Raw genomic sequence first — 22,003 nt, 5'->3', positions numbered from 1 at the left:
GTAGAGTAGGCTTCTATGCATGTCTACAAATTATTCTATTACTGCCCTGAAGAAGATGATGCTCAGCATTGCCATAAGCTGAGAAATGGCTTATTACACCAGACATCTGTAAGGGCATGGTTTCTGTATTATACTATTTTATCAAGTGTCATGTATCTGATGCGATGCAGGGTGGTGCAGTTGCATAGCAATTAGCACTAGTGCCTCACAGCCTTGGGGTGGTGTGGGAGGACAGGGGTTTGATCCCTGCTCCCTCCAGAGTTCACATGTACTCCCTGAATCTGGATGCTCCAGTTTCTTCGCATAGTCCACAGGGGCAATATTGGTCACTCTAAATGAGCTGTACTGAACAAGTGTGGGTGGGGCTTCATTCCAATGACCTGGCATCCAAGGTGTTCTTTCCCTCAGCCTTGTGCCTCCTGCTTCTAGGTTGTTTCAGTTTAGTGTGACCTTCCTCAGGACAAGCACTGACTGACATTGGACAGCTGCAATGTGTAAACATCCAATGATAGTCAGCTCTAGTATGATGTGATAGTTGTGTTCCTCTGAAAGGTCACATACCTCTTAACATGAGTTACAGCAGGATTACTGTTAAAATAGTTATGGTGTAGGAGAAACTAATCATGGAAAAAAAAATGGGGATTTTGTCACAAAGTATGATGAAACAGATTTCTTTCATGGTTCACTTTTTTTTTAACACTGATCTTTTTACCTAGCAAAGTGTAATGAAAATGTTTTATAGTTGAGCTGACTACTTGGACCTGCAGTTTTCTCATATCGTTTTGTCATATATGTTCATTTTATTATGCCTACAAAAGTAATTTCACAAATTTCCATCATCTGGACTTGCACAAGAAGACACAGCATGGTTGTTTCAGTCATTCCTTGTGTAGTTATGCTTGCCTGATTATTTTACAAGTACACTGCAACTGCATGATCAGACATTTACTATTGTACCCTGCTGTAGTACTTTCTACTTTTATTTCATAACATGTACTATTTATTTGTACATGATAAATATTATACTTTCAGGAGCACATTCTACTAATGCAGATATCAAATGTGGAATGCCCAGGGAAAAATGGCTGACATAGCATGCATTGTTTTGGTTCACAAAATAAGAGGGGAAAAAAGTAAGAGCAGGCACATCTTATGTATCACAGTGCTCAGGTGATGGGTTGAGACATGGACTGGAATCTAGCTCAGTCGGTGTGGAGTTTGCATGTTCTGTCTATGTGCACAGAAGTTTCCTGGTGGTGCTCTGGTTTCTACACAGTATCAATGTGTGTCAGCTGAATTTCCTATAGTGTGATGAACTGGCATCCTATGAAAACTATTCTGTGCTTCTCAGAATGTGGGGCGCTGGAGCCCTACATGGGATATGTGGTTGCTGAGAACGAATGAATGAAATGTATTGAAACATTTGAGATGTACTGTATCATCACAGTAACCAGTGCTCTAAATAAGAAAACTTAGGCCCCATGTTGCTGTGCAACTCAAATGGTGAATTCCAAAATGGTAGCACTGCACAATGGAAATATAAAAGAGCAAGAGCGGTGGAAAAGCAAGAGGAAGAGCTGCATGGAATTTAGGGCTATGAGCCCAAACGGACGCTCCTGGGGCCGGCGTGAAGGTTCACACCGAGCTGGACGAACATGCTGTGGGGCCTCGAGGGAACAGGGAGACCTGGGTGAGCGGTGCGCCGCTCTGGCTCATGGAGCCATGGTGTTGCCTGGCGCCTCTATGCAGCTCTCGGAGCTTCCACCTCCTCCACTTCCTCCGGAACTCGTGCTGCACCTTTGTAAAGAAGTGACAGGAGGAGTTCGTACTGTGCCATCACTGTATATCCGTTACAGCTGCTTTATTACTGGTGAGGACTAAAGTCTACCACCTTTTCCAGTTACAGCAACCCTGTAAGGCTTCGCCACACTTGACCTCATCAAGACAACTCTTTTTGCGCAGAGCCCGAAGATCGGGCAGGACTTTATTTCACAGCAAGCAATCTGAAGAACCTGTTACCATTACACTAAGGGACCATAAATTCATGTGTTCTGCCAAGCAGTCTGGTCGCTCTGATCCCTGATTTTCATGCACTTCCATCCCCAACAATCATCATGACCCAGACGAACACAGAACCACAGTACGGATAATTTCCAGTGGTCTGGGGTTTATTAACGTGCTAATCAATAAGACGGGTTGCTACCAGACCACACAGCTCCTCCCACAGTCTGTTCATGCGCACTCGCACACTTCTTACGTCACAAGCATCCTGTTAGCCCCGCCCTAAGAACAGTACCGCACTTGTGTGTTTTGTGTCTTTTCACGTTATAAATGCACTACAAAATATTGACTTGGTGTGGAAAGTCCGCGATTTAGAAGGCATGTCAACAATGATATTTGTATTATGATACTGTATTTGTAGTAGAAAGACAGAACCGGTCGGATTCGGTGTAGCTTCGAATGATTATCTCCGCGTGGTGTCGAACACAGACAACTTTCTATTTCTTTGTAATTTCGATGTGCTTACGTGTTTTCCTTGTGGCCCTAACTTATGTGATTGCTGCTTTTTGTCAATAAAGTTTGACTTAAAAAAAAGTTGGCGAGGCGCACAAAGGCTGTCGCGCAGGTGAAGCGGGAATCGGTATGAGAACTGGCTGAATTGAGAGAAGCGGGAGGGCGCGTGCGCTGTGCAGACGAGTCGCATCAAATCCGTGACTGGACTGAGCGACGTACGAGTCTCAGGGGCGATTCCAGGATTTTTTTTAAAGGAGGTGGCAAAGAGGATGACGTTAGCTAAGCTACCTGCGTAATATAATGCCATGGGGGACTCTTGGGAGGTTTTGAAGCCGTTATGCCCTACTCTTTACTAGGGCGATCGAGCTCCGGTACTGTTGCCATTATCTAGAGTTCACGTATTCATTGCTGCAGAGAACAACAGCCCAGTCCACATGTTTCGAAATGTGTACTTGAATGTGTTAATACCATGATCAGAGCGTGGTCTGTAGTCGGCTCATGTCTCTTCTCCTTTCGGTGTGATGCTCTCCAGCACTTTTGTTGTTTTTGCTTGTTTGTCGTGTTTTTTAGTTACTCTTTTTTAGTTACTCTTCTCCGACCAGTTATACTAAGATTCTTAGTATAGTATAGTAGTAGGTTCTTAGTAAGAACGAACTGCTAAATATTCGACAGAGCACTTAAGTACTACAATATTCCCCATCACTTTTGTTTTGTACTGTAATTTATTGTAATTTACTTTTTTCTGTATTTACTCGTTTTACTCTGTAAAACATGCTATTTATTCATTTAGTGTCTGTGTCAGCTCTCTGTTTTATCTAGTGTCTGTAATATTGAAAGCATCAAGCACCACATTCCTTGCGTGTTAGCAGATATGGCAAATTAAACCTGATTCTGATTCAAATCAGGCACCAATTGACGGTGCTCTGATCCAATGGCGTTGAGCATTGTCAGATTGACAGTACTCTAGTCCAATGGTGTTGGGGGCGGTGCCATCCTTCAGACACGCCCCTGCGTAAAACGTGTTGTGTATGACGTGTTGCCGCCGCAGAATGTGAGGCAGTGCGTAGGTGGCCATCCATCCATCCATCCATCCATCCATCCATCCATCCATCCATCATACTGAGGTACATTTTGTCAGGAGGCAGGTGAGTTTGGTGCCATAATCAAGAGCTTCAATGTTGAGCGGCCAAAACGCGTTCGTTACCTCTTCTTAATTAATACGTATAAATAATACGACTGGTTTTGTGTGTGAAAATGTGCAGTTTTTATCCAAAATTTAAGAAAAGATTGTCGTTTCCCATAAATACTTGACTCAAGTCAAGATATATTTGAAAAATTTCAGTCTGGTTTGCCCTGGTGACAGCACTGATCTCTCTGCTCTGGTGATGTGGCTAAACCCTCAATCATTGTACAGTGTTACTGCACCTGAGTGCTTTGTTTCATACTCTTTGTCAGTATTTTACTCAGTTCACTTGAATCCCTGGTAGGACTAACTGGGACATTGTGATTGTTCTGAAGTGTTTCCATATTTATCATACTGCAAAGTAAAACCTGATGACTGTTCCCTTCCTTCTTGTCTAAGATTCAGTATAATGTCCCTCAGGGCTCTATGTTGGGTCCATTATTATTCTCACTCTATATTTACCAGTGGGTGATATTCGTAAGCATAATGTAAGTTTTCACTCATATGTTGATGGTGCTCAGTTATACATTTCCGATGAGCCATCAGTGGCATTAAAACAGAGGTACTTGTGTTGGTGCTGACAGCCTTGAAACAGTTACGTCCGTCTGTACTACTTGCAGACTGACTTTCTAGCGTATTGAATATGTTGGACTTAAGTACTTTGTTGGATGGAAACCTATTATTTCTGTCACATGTGGGCAGGATTCAGAGAAACTGGTTCCTGCTTTTGTTTTGAGAAAGTTGGACTACTTTAATACTGTTATTGGGCTGTGTGAACTAGACTGTATCCAGGTTACAGTTCATACATAACCCTCCTGCCAGAGCTGTTACAAGAACTAGGAAGGATGACCATATAACATTGGTACTTAAATTACTACACTGACTTCCAGTTAAGTTTAAAATAGATTACAAAATCTTACTCAACCTATGAATCAGTAAATGGCAACTCTGCTGACCTTAGTGAAATTATTGATTCATATGCTCCAGAATGTCGTTTTCGTTCTTTACATGCGGGTTATCTTAAAGTATCTCCAGTCAATAACATCTCAGGAGGAGGGCATGCCTTTAGCTATAGAGCACCTAAATTTTGGAATAGTCTGCCAGTTATTGTCAGCAGTGCCCAGTCTGTCTCAGCTTTTAAAGCCAGGCTTAACACTTATATGTTAAATTTACACTTATTCGCTTAGCTGACACTTTTTGCCAAAGCAACTTAATCTATAATCTAATTAAGCAATCAATCTACCTACAACTGCTTATCCATTTCTACAGCTGGGTAATTTTATTGGAGCAATTTAGGGTAAGTACCTTGCTCAAGGGTACATCCTGAAGTAAGAACTTGTGACCTTGGGTCCAAAAGCAGTAGCTCTAACAACTGCGCTATCACCTGTTCCCATATCCATAACTGATGTAATTCATATTTACTGTGTCAGTTACTTTCCCTTTCTTTTCACTTCCGTTTCTTTCTTGCTGAGCACTGTTACCCCGTAATGAGGCCTGAGGAGGCTGGCTGTGATACCAGCACTTCCATGTTGATGGAAGCTGACAACTGCATGTCATGGTGGAGGCAATGTGTCTATGCAAAAAGGGATATCAATTTATATAGCAATAGCAGCAATATTATTAATAGCCGTAAACTGACTTATGTCTTTCAATCTAGAATGCCCAGAAGGGGTGTGCAGCCACTAGTGCTTGGACCCCAGTTTTTATTTATTTTTTTTGTTCCCTTCATCTGTGACCAGTTGGCTTACTAAGCGTTTTAATAATGACGGTTTTTAGTAATTTAATGTATAGCCAACCTATTTGTATAATGCTAATGCCTGTGATCTTTTTTTCAACACTGCTCTAAAAACAAACTGAATGGTGTTTCATAATCCATCTACCTTTATTCATTTAGCTGATACTTTTCTCCAAACTAATTTGCAGTGTTATTTTTTATTTAGTACAATTATTTACATTTATATTACATTTACTCATTTAGAAGACGCTTTTTCTCCAAAGTGACATACATCTCATAGAAAATTGTGTAAGAAATTATTTACCTCTTTATACAACCGGGTAATTTTACTGGAGCAATTTAAAGCAAGTACCCTTCTCAAGGGTAATATAGCTGGTGGTGAGATTCAGACTGCTATGCTCCCAGCTGCCCCTAGCTGAGTTTTGTAATTCATATAAATTTGTCTTATGTTGCACATCTTAATGCTGTCTTCCATTTTCTAAAGTTTTCCAGTGACATGGTTATAAAATGTACAGTGATTGTTTACATTTTGCTCCGCAGTTGCTAGTTTGTCTGTAACACTGTAAATGTAGCATTTATGTCATCATTTCAGCATGGGTGTAAACCAGAAACATGCTGTGACAGACAACACTTTTAGGAAAGCATGATTTGTCCTATGAAACTTGTCACTGATTATCACTTCTATTGTTAGAAAGCATAAACCAGCTACTTTAATGAATCTTAAAGTAATAATCCTTTAGTTTAGCAACAATTTTACATCTCAGTTTCTATTAACTTATTTCTGTTAACTGGTACTGGAAAAATGAAGTAAATAACTTACCTCCCCATTTAGGAAACAGTATAGAACTGCAACCACAAAACCCTGCAAAGCAGAATTAAGTTGATATATAATACAACAATTTTGAAAGAGCACTTGATTATAAAAGATAAGAAAACTTAGTACCTGGGTGGATGATAGGGCAAGTTCAACAAAATTCCAAATTTTATATGTTAAATCATTTACTTTGTCAGGCAAGAAGGCAAAGAGTATATAATGCAGGCCAAAGAGAGACACTAAGAGGAAAGTGGATTTGACCAGCTTCCTGCAAAACAAAGAGCAAATGCAGCCCATATTAGGTCAGGGGTTATGACTAAAAATATGTAAATAAATACAAATGCAGGCTTTCCTTATGCAATGACTGTAATTTGTTTCAGAAGAGCCGCTCGTAATAAGAATTCCCGTAAAAACAATTCTTCATGGTTGTGACGGCGCCTGGCAGAAATATAGTTGCTTAATTTAAGCTACTTTACCACAGCTCTACGGGACCACCATACTACTGAACACAGGTACCCCACAGGGCTGTGTGCTCAGCTCACTCCTGTTCATACTTCTGACTTATGACTGCACTGCAACACACGTCTCGAACCACATCATAAAGTTTGCTAATGAGACAACAGTGGTGGGTCTCATCAGCAAGAAGGATGAAACAACACACAGAGAGGAAGTGAATCAACTGGCTACTTGATGCAAAAATCAATAACCTTTCCCAACACTGGAAAAACAAAGGAGATCATTGTTGATTTTAGAAAGGCTCATGCTGCTCCCCCCCATTCACCATCAGTGACACCACTGTGGAGAAAGTGAGCAGCTCAAAGTACCTGGGAGTGCACATTGTTAAGGACCTCACTGTATGGCTTTGTACTGTATATCATATGTACATTTTTTGTGTTATTTATATTGTGTATTATTATATTATGTATATTGTTACCACACTCTGGCCTGTGTACTGCACTGTTCTGTATTAGCACTTGTCTCACACTATATGTCCAATGAGGCATGGAGGTCCAAAGAGAAACAAAATTTTGTTCCCCAGTATATGTCACTCGCCTATAGGCGGAATGACAAAGTTCACTCTGACTTGAAATAAAATTTAAACTCAAAGAAACTTACTTGTACTGACTGAAAGCATTACCATGCACATCCGGCTTCCTTAGCTTCCCCACCAGTATTTTTATTATACTCAGAAAAAATAACAAATTAATCTGTAACACAAAACAAAATGCACACTCTTCAGAATAATTTTGTTTCATGTGTATGGAATCATTTTAAAGCTGCTGTTCTAAAGCTTCTACATATACTGATTGAATTGGTAGTTACTATACACAGTCAAACTGAGCACTATGAATGGTTGAAGATCACTCTTGTAGCATTTCTGCTTTGCCTAATTTGCAGGCTGCACTGGGAGAGGCTGTTTGACACTTACAGTGATGAACAGGAGGACGGGGAGTCTGAGGATCCACCAGATCCAGTCATATTTCCTGGTTTCCCAACATCTTTGACATACAAAAAAAGAAAGATTTACCCAATGTTGAGCACAGAGTGCTAAAAGTAACATGAATATGTGATTGTCAAAGTCCTACCCTTCATCTTCGTGGAGGTATTTTGCCAAGCCCCAGGCTACTATAACCACTGAGGGTGCCCCTGGAAGTGAAGCACTTCTTTAGTTGATAAATGCTGATCATCTAATTGGATGAAGATGAAAGGTCTTAAGCTATTTGCTATAGGTCACGTTATGCCAAAAAAGATCAGCGATAGGAAAAGTGCAAATGGTAATAGGTTTTTAAAGTCTGCTAGAAGGAACTGCAAGACTAGTTGTTCTACAAAAAACAGATGACCATCCAGTCAAAAGTCCAAGAGATTACAAGATTATAAAAAGTAGACAAACCTACCCCAGCCCAAGAGCATATAACACCAGAAATAGAGTCTCTTGGAGAAGGAGACACGGATGAGTGCATGAAGGTAATGACCCTCCACCAGCAGCCAGCTGTAGTTGGCCATGATACAGTAATGGGAGAAGAGCAGCACAAGTTTACAGCTCACCTGTGGGGAAAGGGATTGGGGTGAATGAAGCACACATGCAGTACAGTTCCATTCTTTAAAGGAGTTTATCAAAGAAATATGGTCTAATTTTACTGGATGGATCCAAGAAATATTTTCAAAGCAAAACTAATAAACAGGGTTGTGTCATGAATATAATGAGCTCAGATGTGTTTTAATCACAATAGGAAGTTACTTAAGACTGAACAAAAATATGAATAATGTGCAAAAGTGAAACATCTGTTGTACATACTGTTATATATAGTGCTATTCAACTTCTTGTTTTTTCTAATTTACAGTACTGCAACCTGCTATCTGTCCTCGATGATACTTCATATTAGGTGTATTCTGTAAGTTGAATCATACTGTATCTTCTTAATTTTCTCTGCCTGCCTATTGCAGCTAGGATCCAGTTCAAGACTTTCGTCCTGATGCACAGCTCCCTACATGGCTATTTTGTGTTTATTACTGCCAGTCTCGTCTCCCCTGCCTTGTACTGCAAAACCTACATTGTGCCTTCAGCTCACTACTTTCCATATCTTTTCTGTCCAAATGCACTAAAAGGGTCAATCATTATCACAACCATTATTGAGACCACAACATTATTTGTCTAATTTTTCAAAATGATCACTAAAACAGTTTTCGGACTCCAAGTTGGATTTAAATTTTCACTTCCCTAATCTCAGATTAAACAGATCTAGACATTACAAATATTACAGCTTTAAATATAGAACAAATTTATGAACCCCATTCAGACATTTTCCACACATGAACAGTTATTCAATCTTTTAACTCAGTGTAATATATGGTCTACTTCTTGTCAATTCTTTGCACTTCCATAAAAGTAAGAGGTTTTGATATTTTCTGCAAAACACTTAGTATAAGCAAACAGAATAATGGGCAATGCAGAAATTTTACAAGCAAAAATATAGTACTATTGAGCAAAATGTAATTTAATCAAATCTTAATTGAGAATATTGATTGGTATGAACTGATATGAATTTATTGCTTGGATCAGTGGATGGTGGCTTGATTCTGGGCACCGGATAAGAGTTGCAGTGGTAGAAGTCCTCTGTGGAAAAGAGGACAGAGTCCTTGATGAAAATGAAGGCTGCACGCAGAATGAAGGACAGGAAGAGCTGGATGTGGATGTAGTTGCGTGTACAGTGCAGCTTCCTGAAAAAAAAAGAGAGAAAAGGTATCTGTAGGAGTGCTTGGACTTCTCTGTCACTGGTGAGGAACACATGGTCACGAATATGAGTCTTCAGGCTGGGCCATTCAAAATGAACTAATGCGGGCATCACGAAGAATAGCTGTAACACACCAAGGTTTGTAACTGGAGCTTTGCTGGTTCACAACCTGCGTAGCTACTTCTACTAGCCTGTTCCATCTGGAAGTGCTCTCAGTTATGATTGCTGGCATCAGTACTTTTTAAATCTTTCAGTTTACTGTGTTGGGATGAAAACTGAACGTCAGTGTCACATTACTGTTCTATCCACCATGGTCTTGGGTGTCTGTAGAGATCATATATAAGTACCCTTTCCTTTGAATATAGTTGATCACCAGCTTCCAAAATTTGCCAGTATCAACTTTTCTGAGAACATTTTAGGGCGGCATACTGATCCAAAGTGCCCGCATTGCCCAATGTGCAGAGAGATAGCAGTCATGAGTAGTCAGCCTTTCCTTAAGTTTTTAAAGAGTTGAGAAAGTATACAAGAAGTAAGGAGCAGGAGAAGAAGCTGTAGATGATCCCATACCTTCCACATCTATGAGTTTTGAATAGTCAGTGAAGTGGCTGTGGCTCCACACTAATGCACAGTTATTGTGTGGGCTTTGAGGTAAATAACATACAGCTAAGATTGCTAGAAATAAGAAAGAAGACAGGCAGACCTGCAAGGTAGGACTGATTATTATGTGCACATAGGGGTGACCAGTTTGTTTTGTAAAAGGGTAGTAAACAAATCGCTCAGAAGTAAGGGGCGGATGCAGCAAGGTCCCCATTGGAGCTGGCAGAATGCTGCAGGTGAAACCCCATGAGATGATCAAGTTCAGAGGTAAACCGACCTGCCATTCACAACTGAACCTTTCTTTTTTTTTTAATATTAAACACTCCCCCTTTCTCATTTTCACTGTCCTAAAGATGGTATCTTGCCTGATGTTGAAACATTTATGAACGAACCATGCAGGAAACAACTTACTTGACTTTTTACATTTGTTATAATTGAAACTAATGGTAATTACAACAGTAAGAACTTTTTCTGAACCCCAGAATTGCCACCCATTTAAGCTAAAATATCACTAGCCCCTGTAAAATGTACATAATTTTACTTCAGCAGTTTAATGTATTCATTTAGTTAATGCTTTTCTCCACAGCGACTTAGAATAATTTACAATTTAATTTTTACTGGAGGAATGTAGGGTAAGTACTTTGCTCAAGGGTATTACAGCTGGAGATGGGATTCAAACTTGTGGCCTTTGAGTATAAAAGAGCAGCTCTAACCACTATAACTGCCCAATTTAACATTACATACTTCAACAGTTAGCAAAACACAATATAATAAGGCAGTTTCACTCATTAATTACTCTGAAATACCTGTGTACCTGCACTCCTTCAGCACCTTCACTTCAACATCACAAACAAACCATACATATAAATCATGATGGTGCTGAGGGGGAAATCAGAATTACTTCTCTTGTGGTACCTTGCAGTAATACTGTGTTTTTGTACATAGCTGAGTAAGTTTACTAACTCTTGTGTTCTGAAAAGCTCTTCCTAGTGTTTATTCCAAAGTTTAGTTGCTGTGCATTGTGCGATGTCTTTTTGGGCAAGGTAGCTGGAGCTGTATGGTTGAGAGAGATATTTATGGGTTCAGTCATGTTTGGCATTAGACAATACAAAAGCCTTTTATTGCCTCATTTTAAAGACTGCATTTCAGACATGTGCAGTTTAACAGTGTTAAAGCGTTTCTGAAGTCCATGTCTTGAGACCCCATGTACGCTACCACCACAGCAGGAACTAGAAAATGGTCCTCAATATGTATCTTAACTCAGCCTTCAATGCAAAGAAACAAGAAAGACAAACAAAATCTATGAAAACAGTACAAATCAATTCACACTGATCAAACAAGCTGACATTATTTGGATCTTTCAAACAAAGGCCATAACTACTGAGAATATGAACAAGTAAATTTAGCAAACAAGGGGTAATGAAGGTGAAGAACTTAATGCAACACAAGGCAAACTATCTGCAGTACTGTTCAACTGGAATCCAATAAATACAAAGAAATGCCTTGCTAGGCAATGTAAGGGTATCGGACAAAACTTCTCGTAAAGTCGAGTTCCCGTATTTCGAAAGGGCGTATCATGGGGCGTGACCGTATAAACAAATTTGCATGTTCGGCTTCCTTCTTGCAGTGGTGGAAGTATAAAGCTTGAGCCACAGTGGACCCTGGATTGGACACCAATCTATCACACACACTTATTCACTAAGGCCAAGTGCGAGTTAAAACTTCACCTAAAACATGTTTTTGGACTGTGGGCAGAAAGCAGAACTCTAGAAGAATCCCAGAAAACATGACACAGGCACAGCTAGATTCAAACTCACATTTGAATGCACAGCACAGGAAGCTGGGTACTGCTGCTGCCTTTGGACTCGGAGGACACAGATTCAAAACTGAGCTCCTGTTGCTGCAGTACCCTTGATCAAGGTACTTACCCTGAAATGCACCAATAAAAATTACCCAGCTGCATGAATTAAATTATATCAAGTTGTTTCAGAGAACTGCATCCGCTAAATGAACGAATGCAAATATCCAGCAGTAAACGAATAAAAACAACAGGTCTCACCTGAAGAAACAAAGTATTGATATAGCGATGGACAGGGAGATTAAAGAAATGGCATAGCCCACTGTATACATTGTTTTCACATAGAGGAAGTACAGGTGGGTTTCGGCGGTCTGAAATGAAAACAAGAAAGAAAAGAGTGAAAAGGGCTATTAACACTATACGCTGATGCTGTTCTGGAACTCATCATTACCCCATCACCTCATGTTCGTAAAAGTATGTTCTGTCCTAGAGACATATTTTTCATTTATTTTATTCTGTTGGCTTAGGAATTGCATTTAACAAGTTATAATTAACAACAATTATTGTACATTTTTTGTTACATTTGTACTTACATTTTCCTATTAAATTTTGTCCAGTAATGCAAAAGTTGGGGACAGCTGGTAGTGTAGTGGTTCAAGCTGTTGCCTTTGGACCCAAATGTCACAGGTTTGATCCCTACCTCTGGCTGAAGTACCCCTGAGCAAGGTACTTACCCTAAAATTGTTCAAGTAACATTACCCAGCTGTATAAATGGGTAAATAATTGTAGCCAGATTAACATTGTAAATTGCTTTGAAGAAAAGCATCAGCTAAATGAGTAAATGTAAAAGTTTGGATTTAGTCTGCAAAAAATTTGCAGAAATATGTACTATATACTGCAATGGACTGGTATTCTGTCCAGGGTGTACCCCACCCCCCCAAACTTTGCACCCAGTGATTCCAGGATAGGCTAGAAGACCATCATGGTCCTGATCAGGACAAGCAGTTAATGAAAATGGATGGATGTCATGTTTAAGTTTGTTGCCAGCAGATGTTTTTTTTTTAAAAAAAATATTAAGTAACAAGAAGTAAACAACATTTAATTTGCCCAAAGGTGGCCAAACTTTCACACATAACTGTATGGTACTTTAAATATTACACTTTAAAATCAAAGATAAGTGATGTAATACAGTACTCCCAGTTTTTGTTGCTTTATAACCAACCAGGATGACTGAAGTGTTAATGAGTTTTAACACAATGCCACCTACCTCCCCAGGAAAGCTGAATGTGTCAAAAGCATTCTCGCACGCAATGTCATGCGGTGGGAAAGAGTCAGTCCAGCCGTGGGAAGTGCAGTTCCTGTAGATTTCACCTGGTTCCCCTGAAAGGTAGAGGTATTGGAGGGTGACAAAGAGAACACATAAATGTAATACCACCACATAATTGTGCTAACATGAAAGAATAACAGTGCATGAAACAAATATACATGCTTGAGAAATATACAGTATATCCTATTGAGTTCCATATGTAATAGTAATGCCCTTACTTTTTCTCGCATTTTTTCTATTTGAACCTGTAACCCCTGTGTACAAAGGCAGTAGCTATAACCACTGCAGTACAGTAGCTGCCTATAGATGTGAGTTTGACACTGGGCCCACCAAGGACCCAGAGCTGGAAGAGCATAGCGATCTTTCCGAGCTGCAAGAAGTGATCAGGCCGTGTGAATATCAGGATGCAGACCCTTTGACCATCTTAAAGGCCATAAGCAGAATTTTGAACATGGTAGGGCCAGCCGCAGGTAACCAATGGAGAGAAATATTCACACAAGTCAAGTGAAATAAAGCTTGTACTGTATGAGACGGTCCTGCTGTCTCACGGTGCGAGAGTGAGACAGCTGTAGAGCCCCTGCACGAATCTGATCGTCGTTCAGTCTGTGTGGAGTTTGGATGTTTTCCCCACATTTGTGTGGGTTTCCTCTCACAGTCCAAAGACATGCGTTTGGTGCCACAGCAACCACAGTGAATTTCCTCTCCAGTATTACTATAGTATTGTTATTATTGGAAATTGACCGTAACAGAGGAGAAAAGATTGTATGAGGGCATCATGTGGTGGTGGTTTCGTGTGAGATAAAAGGTCAGAGATTTCATTTCCCAGAGGGGATGAAATGCAGAGAATGAGGTTTTACAGGGAGTCCTGGTATGGGTTGGAGGGGTAAGCAGATGCTGCGAACCTGTTGATGATTGAAACTATTTTGTCGAAGCAGAATGATTCAGCAGTGAAGGTCGACGAAGAATGGGAGGGAAGAAAAAGTAGTGAAATGTTTGCTGGGATTACTGACTGCAGACTAGTTTTTCCTGAGAAAACAAGAATGCAAAGATGCAAGGAACTCCTTATAAACTGCTAGATCTGTAACACTTCTAGCTTCTTACTATTTGAGTTATCGTGGATGCTATCTGGTAATCATGAGCTAGATTTTGGAGGTGCTGATCTCAATCAAATTATCAGCAACATGATTTAGAGTATTAGACTGCACTGGAAAGCATACATTCCTGTAAGAGACAAAGTTGAGATAATTGCTGGCTGATGAGTGGGAGACGTAGTCACACAAGAAGCAACCAGAGGTACCAGGAGAGCAGCAGAGGACAACCACTAAGAGTGCAGCTGAGGCAGGAACAGCGACAAGGTGGAATTCAAATGGGCACTCACAAGGATAGTGGAAAAGGAGAACCAGATGCAAATATTTTTGAACCAAATACCTCCCACACTGAGAAGAGATAAGCAGGACTGTGAATTCATCCCTAAGATGGGGTTTGGGAGAAGGAATAGTTGATGGATATCGCTGTTCAGAGGTGGGCTACAAGGTTTGAATAAGAAGTGAAAGTCTTAAGGTGAGATGAAGTCAGGCATCTTTATAATGGACAAGCTGTTCCAGAGGCCCACAGAAAGAATACAGCAAGAAGGAGGATCTGAAAGAGATGGATCTATCACCAGGATTCCAAGGAGAAAAGTTACACATAGTTGTTGAGTTGAGTTTGCACATTTATTCTACAAATAATTGATGTAGTTGCCAGACATCTGACTAGGTGTGTTGACCTCAGTCCTCTGCTGACTTCACAAGTGTATTCATGACCACAGCAAACAGGATCACTAAGAAAGTACAGCTTATAAGTATCACCTTCCCCAGCCTATGCCACTCTGGTACTCTTCTCATCATGACCCTCATACTGAAAAAGCTGGAGTAATCCACAATGAAACTACTCATTGCTTGGGATATGGTATTGCACTAATGTTGCCTCCACCAGCCTGTGTGGTATTGAGCCACAGGCATTTGTGAGATCTAACCACGGCACTACCAAGTCTTGTAGATCTTGTATGATGCGTCACTTTTGGCTCAGGTCTCTGCTTGCACTTGCCTTCCTTACCGCCTCTTGCACATCTTTTCAAGTAGTTTCAATCTATTCCAAGGAGGTTAGTGAACTTTGCAGTTCTATTAAAGCCCTGCATTGCATCAGCTCCTGTATGCACTTTGGAGGTAGCTGTCACCTACCCAATGTGTTTTTGCCCTATTGAAGTTATAAAGTGAACCCAAAGGGATTCACTATAAATGCTTTCTGGCCTTTTTCTCCAGAACTACTCTGCTCTCTGCAGAGACATGAACATCTTAGTTCTTAAGGATATATCTTCACTCCATCAGTGTTATTCTTTTGTTCTTGGCTGCTTTTCTAAACTGCCTTTGTAAGGCATGCAGTTCTTATACCCTGGGTCCATTGTGTTAGGTTGTCTTGTCTTTGATGTACAAGGACAATTGCCTTCTCTGTGCCAAAAACCTTCCTTCATGACACAATGCTTCAGGAGATTAATTGTTTTATATTGTAGCGGCAGCAGGGGGAGCTATAACTCTCCCATAATGCAGCACTACTGCAGTGTACTGTATGTAAATAATTCATGGGTAACTGTTGGGGGGAATTATGGGGGGGTCACCAACCCTTGTTTTTCTGGTGCCAGGGAGTTTGGAGTGGGCATGTGTGTGCCCTGTGTGTGCTACCATACTACCATGCTGAGCCGTAATAAAGCTCATGTTGTCATACATCTGTTTCTCAAGCTGCTTTTTCCATAACCCCACCGAAAGCATGGTCCAGACAGGTTGTTACAGTATTGTTTTCATATTGTCAAGTTGTTACAATGTGAACATAGAACTCTGCTGACTTTTGTCTAGCTCATGCAGTTTGACATGAATTTTCTTCTCTGACTTCTTGTTACAGGAAATACAGTATACCGTAAGGACCTGTGTTACTAAAGAGCATCCCATTCAAGGGAGCACAGAAGTTTATTATAAATAGCTGTGAATAACAGAAGTTGTGGGAAATATTAAAAAGTTGTCTGACCACTGTTGGGGCTGTAAAGGATTATAAGGGGGGTGAGTGCCTGTTGGGGAGTGTGTAAGGCTGGCTTAAGGTGCTGGTCCTTCAGGAAAAAGGGGTTCTTGAACTAAGAGCATTATTTCCTTTAGTTCTCATGAATAGCTCTCGCTGTTCTGTATGCTGATGTTCCGATAAACATTTTAACGATGTCTATGCTTCCTTCTTTGCCCCATCTGAACCCAGAGCAGTGAATGCTTCAATACTGATGAGACAATGATGTTTTCATTGCTAAATTAATTTTTTTTTTTTTTTACACCTAAATAAATAATGAAAAGTCAAATATCCTAACCCTAACCGTAATGAAAGATCCTCATAAAATCAAAGCTAAACAGGGTGATTGTTTTCTCCCACAATGTAAGAGTGCAATCATTCTTACCCTTTGTATGAAGGAATGTGGGACAGGGCTGTGACACAGTCTCCCCCAGCTGTGCATGTGGCCAGCAGTTTAGCATGTCCCACATGCCTGGACATCCTGCTCGCACAACAAACAAAAACATTTGCGGAGTCAGAAGGGCAAAATGGGAAAACTAAATGAATCTTGGAGAACAGCTCTAATGCTTCAGAACACCGGCACCGTTACATCCGAGTGTCTTCCTGTTGTTTCTTGATAGATCATTTGTTTACAGGTGTCTAATGCTATTGGTCCCTCATCCTGCCACTCATCATTATCGATGACACTACCACAATCCTGTCAGCCAGTGAAAATCAAGGTGGAACAAGAAGTCAAAGCAGTTAGTGTTGACATCTTGCGCTTTTTGCTGGATGCTTTGGTTTTGCCAGGTGCTCTAGTTTTTGTGTTTGGGTTGCCTGATTGTTTATACTTGTTTTGCATTTTCTTGTATGTTCATGGTTTTTCCTGTTCCAGTCTGGTATCTCTTATCTGTGTCATCTGAATGGACCTGGGTGAAAGTGGACAGGTAAGAGCGCCACATGATGTACACTTGGTTTATTTGGAGTGTCTAAACAACAGTAGACAAGGGGTGAATGTCAACTGTGTATTCTTGTTTGGTTTGGGTAGTTAGTGTGTCATCTGGTGCTGAAGAAGCTTTTGTTTGTTCGCTTTAGTTAGAACAGTGTGCTCTAACTTAGATTTGTTTGGTTTTGATTTGTATTTTCCTTTGGCACCATTCCTGTTTCTTTCAGTATGCGTCTTGGTATTTGTAATATTCCTTCCCCCCCCCAATATCACACATTTCACTTGTGTATACAGTCAATCAATGCTGCACCAAAAATCCTCCATGTTTGCCCATTTCTTTTAGTCCCTGTCTAAACCACTGGCCTTCGGGCAATTTAAAATTGCACACCTTTACCCCTAGACATCTTGGGGTCATAAGAAGCATACACAAAGGCTGTGGTCTCCAGCCTAGATTTACAAATACAACTATCAACTGTTATACGGACCTAACTTGTTCCTGAAAACAGTCCGTACACCAAGAGTCTGTAATCCGGGCAGTCCTTTCCAATTATTTCAAGGGGGGGGTGATGATGCATTCTTGGACTTTACAAATGAGTTTGACAAATTGTGACATGACAAATTTTAAACACAAATACCAGACTTAACAGTCTCAAGAAATAATAAAGTAGGATAAGTTAAACATAATCAGGAAGGAAATTAACAACTAAATTAGAACAGCTGCCAGCGTGGTAAGAGTAGCTGATGCTTTTCTCCAAACTGACTTACAGTGTTAAGCTACTTGTTGTTTACCCATTCATACAGCTGGGTAGTTTTACTAGAGCAATTTAGCTTAAGTACCTTGCTCAACAGTTCAACAGCTGGATGTGCAATTCAAACCTGTCATCTTCGGAGCCAAAGGCAGCTGTAGCTCTAACTGCTGCGCTACCAACTGCGACTCATTTAGCAGGCATTTTGCTCCAAAGCAACGCACATCTTCGAGAACAATAAACGTGCATTATATCAACAGAAGACATTTCGATGCAGATGTCGTTTGAGTATAGTGCACCAATATAAATTACATGAGTAGCTGCATATAGGCTTTTCAATTATTGAACATTGTCGTTACAAATGATGTACAGTAACATATCTATCAAGCACAATATCAGGACAGAGGTTAGTTTTGAGACCCATCTTGAATGTAGAGAGATGTGAAGCAAAAAAAAGAGAACATTTCTCAAAAAAAAAAAAACAAATAAAAAGTTGAAAAACAATGCAAAATTAAGAGGATATCATACACCGAGTTGAATATTACACTATTTTTTTCCGCACTACATTTTACACATTACACTTTTTTATTTAACCTTTAATATTGGACTCCACATCTGTATTTCGCTGTATATCTCTAATACATTTTTATTATATTTCTGTTATTCCACATTTTAACACCACTACACTTTTTTCAGTTTTTACCACTTTTTTTCTTACTTTATTTTATTATTTATTCTATCCTATTTTCATCATTACATATTTGTCATACTTCTGCAGTATGTTTCTAACTTCTACTTTATTTGTATTGCCTTCTTCATATTATCTCTTCTATCAGTCTGTATTACGGACAGTTGGAAAAGCATTTCACTGCACGTCATGCTACGTATCGTTGTGTATGTGACAAATAAAACTTGAAACTTGTTGAAAAGTCTGTGCCTCATTTGCTCACGAGTCGAGGTCATCGGGAAAAAGTACGAAATATCAGGAGCAGTTGGTCCATATACTGAATGAGGGTACAGCTTCTCTAGGACCTTCATACCAAAAACCTGTAAATCGGGAGTCTGTATACAGAGGTATACTTGTATTTACATTAAAATTACTCATTGATGCATAGAATTTTCTGAGTGCATGACAAAAAGTTATGTTTTCAATGTTTATTATTAGTTCAAAGTAATACGAATGATGCCATAACTTGAAATACGGGAACTACTTCATACGTACATTGTAAAATATTTGTATTTTCAAAATGAATTTCAACAACCTTAGACACTCTCAAAAATGTCTCGTTGTGTTTTAATTCTACAAGACATAAAAGCAGTAAGAGCAAATTGGCATGTTTTATGACTATAAGAAGGAAATAATGAATTCTTTGTAATTTAGAAGTTTGTATGTTTTTTGGAGTTGTGATGCTGAAAGTTGTCAGAATGTAGCTCATAGGCATCTAGAAAGTTCAAATTTGGGGCATCATTTAATAAGTTTAGCACTACATGACATGAAAAATTATGCAATAAGAAAATTTTAAAATCTGAGGAAACATCTCAAACCCCTCACAGGAGGGCAAAGGCTGTGTAACTGTCAATTTCAAAAGAACTGCCTTCTCTAAACTCTGCTATAGTGTTTATTTGTCCATGAACCTTGAATTTAAGATCAGAAAGATGACGACAAGTCAATATTCTCAAAGACAAAGGAAACAATTATACTTTTAATTTGGGCATTTTTCAGCAAATGTTTGGAATATCTTTCAGAACGCAGTTTTACTCTACCAAATGTGTTCCATATACCTTCTTCTACTCTTTCTCTATATTCTAGGTCTTTCATTAAAATAACGCTTCTCACCCTCAGCTGCTGGGAAGTCTTTGCCTGATATTGGATGAATCTCTAAACTGTAACTGTTTCTTCACTGGCCAGACTCATCAATGTACAGCATTAAAATTTCAGTCTTGAAATGGGCAGTTACTGTACTGTAAGATTGACCTGATTTACTTTTGCGTGGCATTTAAAAAATAAAACACGCTGTTGGTTTCAGCCTCAGTAATATATTTTGCCTTGATTTTGCTTCATCCCGGACAGTGTGTCTTGTTCTACACTGACCGCGTCCGTTGGCTGTAGAACAATATTACTATATGCTAAAATGTCACCATATGATTTCTACCCTGTACTATCTGTAAGGGGCGTGGTAGCGTAGGGGGTAACACTGAACCTTGACAAAGCATTTGGACGTAGGTTTGAATCCAGCTCAGACTTGTGCAGTTTGCATGTTGTCCATGTGTTCTTCTGGGTTTCTCCACCACAATTCAAAGATGTGCAGAAAAAAAAGTGATACTAAACCTCTTCCATACCTTCCTTTACCATGAAAACCATGCGACTGATCGGAATTTGGCTCAGCTGCACTTACTCTATGGCTTTTGTCAGCATGTTTGCACTCTAGAGGCACTATTGATAAGGTAAGGTGTAACACAGAGTGTATGAAACAGACTGTAGTCATATTGTATCTGTAAAATGAGTATTTAGGACAGGAGTGTAGATGCATGTCCATAAATATAATATTGCAACATTAGAAGTGATGCAAAACTCCAAGGTTCTTGTAATTACTGTCCACAATGTAGAATACGCACACTCCCACAACTGTGTGTGTGTGTGTATAAAAATACATTGTGGACTATATATATATACACACACACACACCTGGTCCGGAATCCACAGAACCCGTCGCGTTGTGTTTCTCCAGTTCTTCACGACAACGTTGCTGTTCGTCCAAGAGAATCTGATGAGGGTCACATTCTGGGGGGATTGTTCTCACCTGACAAAAATATTCACACTTAACCAGGATCTTCACTAATGTATTCTAACGCGAAATCGTTTCAACCAATTTCAGGAGGGTACAAAACAACAATTTCTATCAACTGCCCTAAAATCGCGCAAAACGCTTCAAGCGTCGTAAATCGTCGACTTGTTTCTTCACTTGTATCTTCCTTCGGCTTCTTCTGTATTTTTTCATCGTTTCTTTTTGCCTCAACTCAAGTTTTTCTTCCGTTCGTACAAGTGAGTTTGCACAAATATACAAGAACAAGCTGCAAAAACCGTATCATTTCGAATGGACGCAAGTAATTATGAAAACACTGAGTTCAATTTATACAGACGCAGAGCAAGTTCTTTTTTAAATTAAAAATGAAAATTCTGTGCCAAAAACGGCCAGCTGAATAATTAAAATTCACTCACCTTCGCATAAACCTCAAGTAAAATGGCGAGAAAAGCGAGTTTCCGCATGATGCCAACGACTAGTGTTGATCTTGTTCTTTTGCCCTCAAGAGAAGAAAAAAACGTTGTGGTTTTAAAAGGCTCTCAGGACTCTTCTGGAAACTTGTTACAAACGAGCAACAAGTGCTATGAGCTCGAGCCTGAGGGCTCTTTCTCCTTTAGTGTCCTTCCGCAGTGTCCTTCTCTCTTCCAGTGTCCTTCCGCGGTGTCCTTCCACTCACTCGGACCCGTTGCACGAGCGAAGAACGCCCCACGGGAGGGTTAGGACGACTTGAGCTCTCTCTTATACACACTTATACGTCGGATACCTTTTACTTTCCTTTACTTTGCAGCGTACATGTCCTTATTCTGCAGCCTCCCCATAAATCAGTGTCGCCATATGATATTATAATTCTGGTTGTGGCTCAGTGAGTGATGTAGGTCACTTAGACGATTTAAATTTTATGAGATGAATTTGAAGATATTGCAACGTAGCGCAGCAGTCAAAAAAATTTCCCAGCTCCCCTGTTTCATTAAGTGTTCATAATAATCACCTATGTCTTAAAAAAGGGAAGGAACTACTTTGTCAAACATGTTTCATTCACCTCAGTTGTTACTCTGAAAACCCCATTTCAAAGGGATAAGTTACTTCTTTCCAAACAGCCCAGCTACTGTGTTTGCCACACGTCAAGCGCTCTGCTATCTACAAAGGGCTTTTTTCCCCAAATTCTATACAGGTGGTCCCCCATTTACGATGGGGTTACGTTCCGCAAAACTCGTCGGAAATCGAAAGTATCGTAAGTCGAACA

At 39.9% G+C, this 22,003-nt stretch overlaps 1 protein-coding gene across 3 annotated transcripts; it reads right to left on the bottom strand.

The window, feature by feature from the left end:
- Positions 1–725: 725 nt before the first annotated feature.
- On the bottom strand, positions 726–21,381 carry LOC108922244 (secretin receptor-like). Of its 3 annotated transcripts, XM_018732271.2 has the most exons (13): positions 21,177–21,381; positions 20,643–20,757; positions 16,671–16,766; positions 13,142–13,254; positions 12,136–12,245; positions 9,333–9,465; positions 8,142–8,292; positions 7,833–7,893; positions 7,676–7,745; positions 7,363–7,454; positions 6,376–6,514; positions 6,253–6,294; positions 726–1,797 (listed from the first exon to the last, which is right to left on the bottom strand). In XM_018732271.2, the coding sequence occupies exons 1-13, from the start codon at positions 21,222–21,224 to the stop codon at positions 1,636–1,638; spliced, it is 1,332 nt and encodes a 443-aa protein (XP_018587787.1). In that variant the 5' UTR covers positions 21,225–21,381; the 3' UTR covers positions 726–1,635. The 3 variants fall into 3 exon arrangements, with proteins under 3 accessions (XP_018587787.1, XP_018587785.1, XP_018587788.1); XM_018732269.2 differs by having other exon boundaries at positions 6,253–6,514; XM_018732272.2 differs by lacking the exon at positions 16,671–16,766 and having other exon boundaries at positions 6,253–6,514.
- Positions 21,382–22,003: the final 622 nt, after the last annotated feature.

The sequence above is a fragment of the Scleropages formosus genome, chromosome 1, assembly GCF_900964775.1.
Source record: "Scleropages formosus chromosome 1, fSclFor1.1, whole genome shotgun sequence".
NCBI classification, from domain to species: domain Eukaryota; kingdom Metazoa; phylum Chordata; class Actinopteri; order Osteoglossiformes; family Osteoglossidae; genus Scleropages; species Scleropages formosus.
This window is presented reverse-complemented; position numbering and strand designations above follow the sequence as displayed.

What these genes read in the sequence shown, in the direction of transcription:
- LOC108922244 (XM_018732269.2), bottom strand. Translation starts at nt 21,224, where the DNA reads ATGCGGAAACTCGCTTTTCTCGCCATTTTACTTGAGGTTTATGCGAAG. An exon ending in TCAATACTTTGTTTCTTCAG is followed by an intron (nt 9,466 to 12,135) that starts GTGAGACCTGTT and finishes TTTTTTTTTCAG; the next exon opens with GAAGCTGCACTGTACACGCA. An exon ending in TTATATGCTCTTGGGCTGGG is followed by an intron (nt 7,894 to 8,141) that starts GTAGGTTTGTCT and finishes CTTCACTTCCAG; the next exon opens with GGGCACCCTCAGTGGTTATA.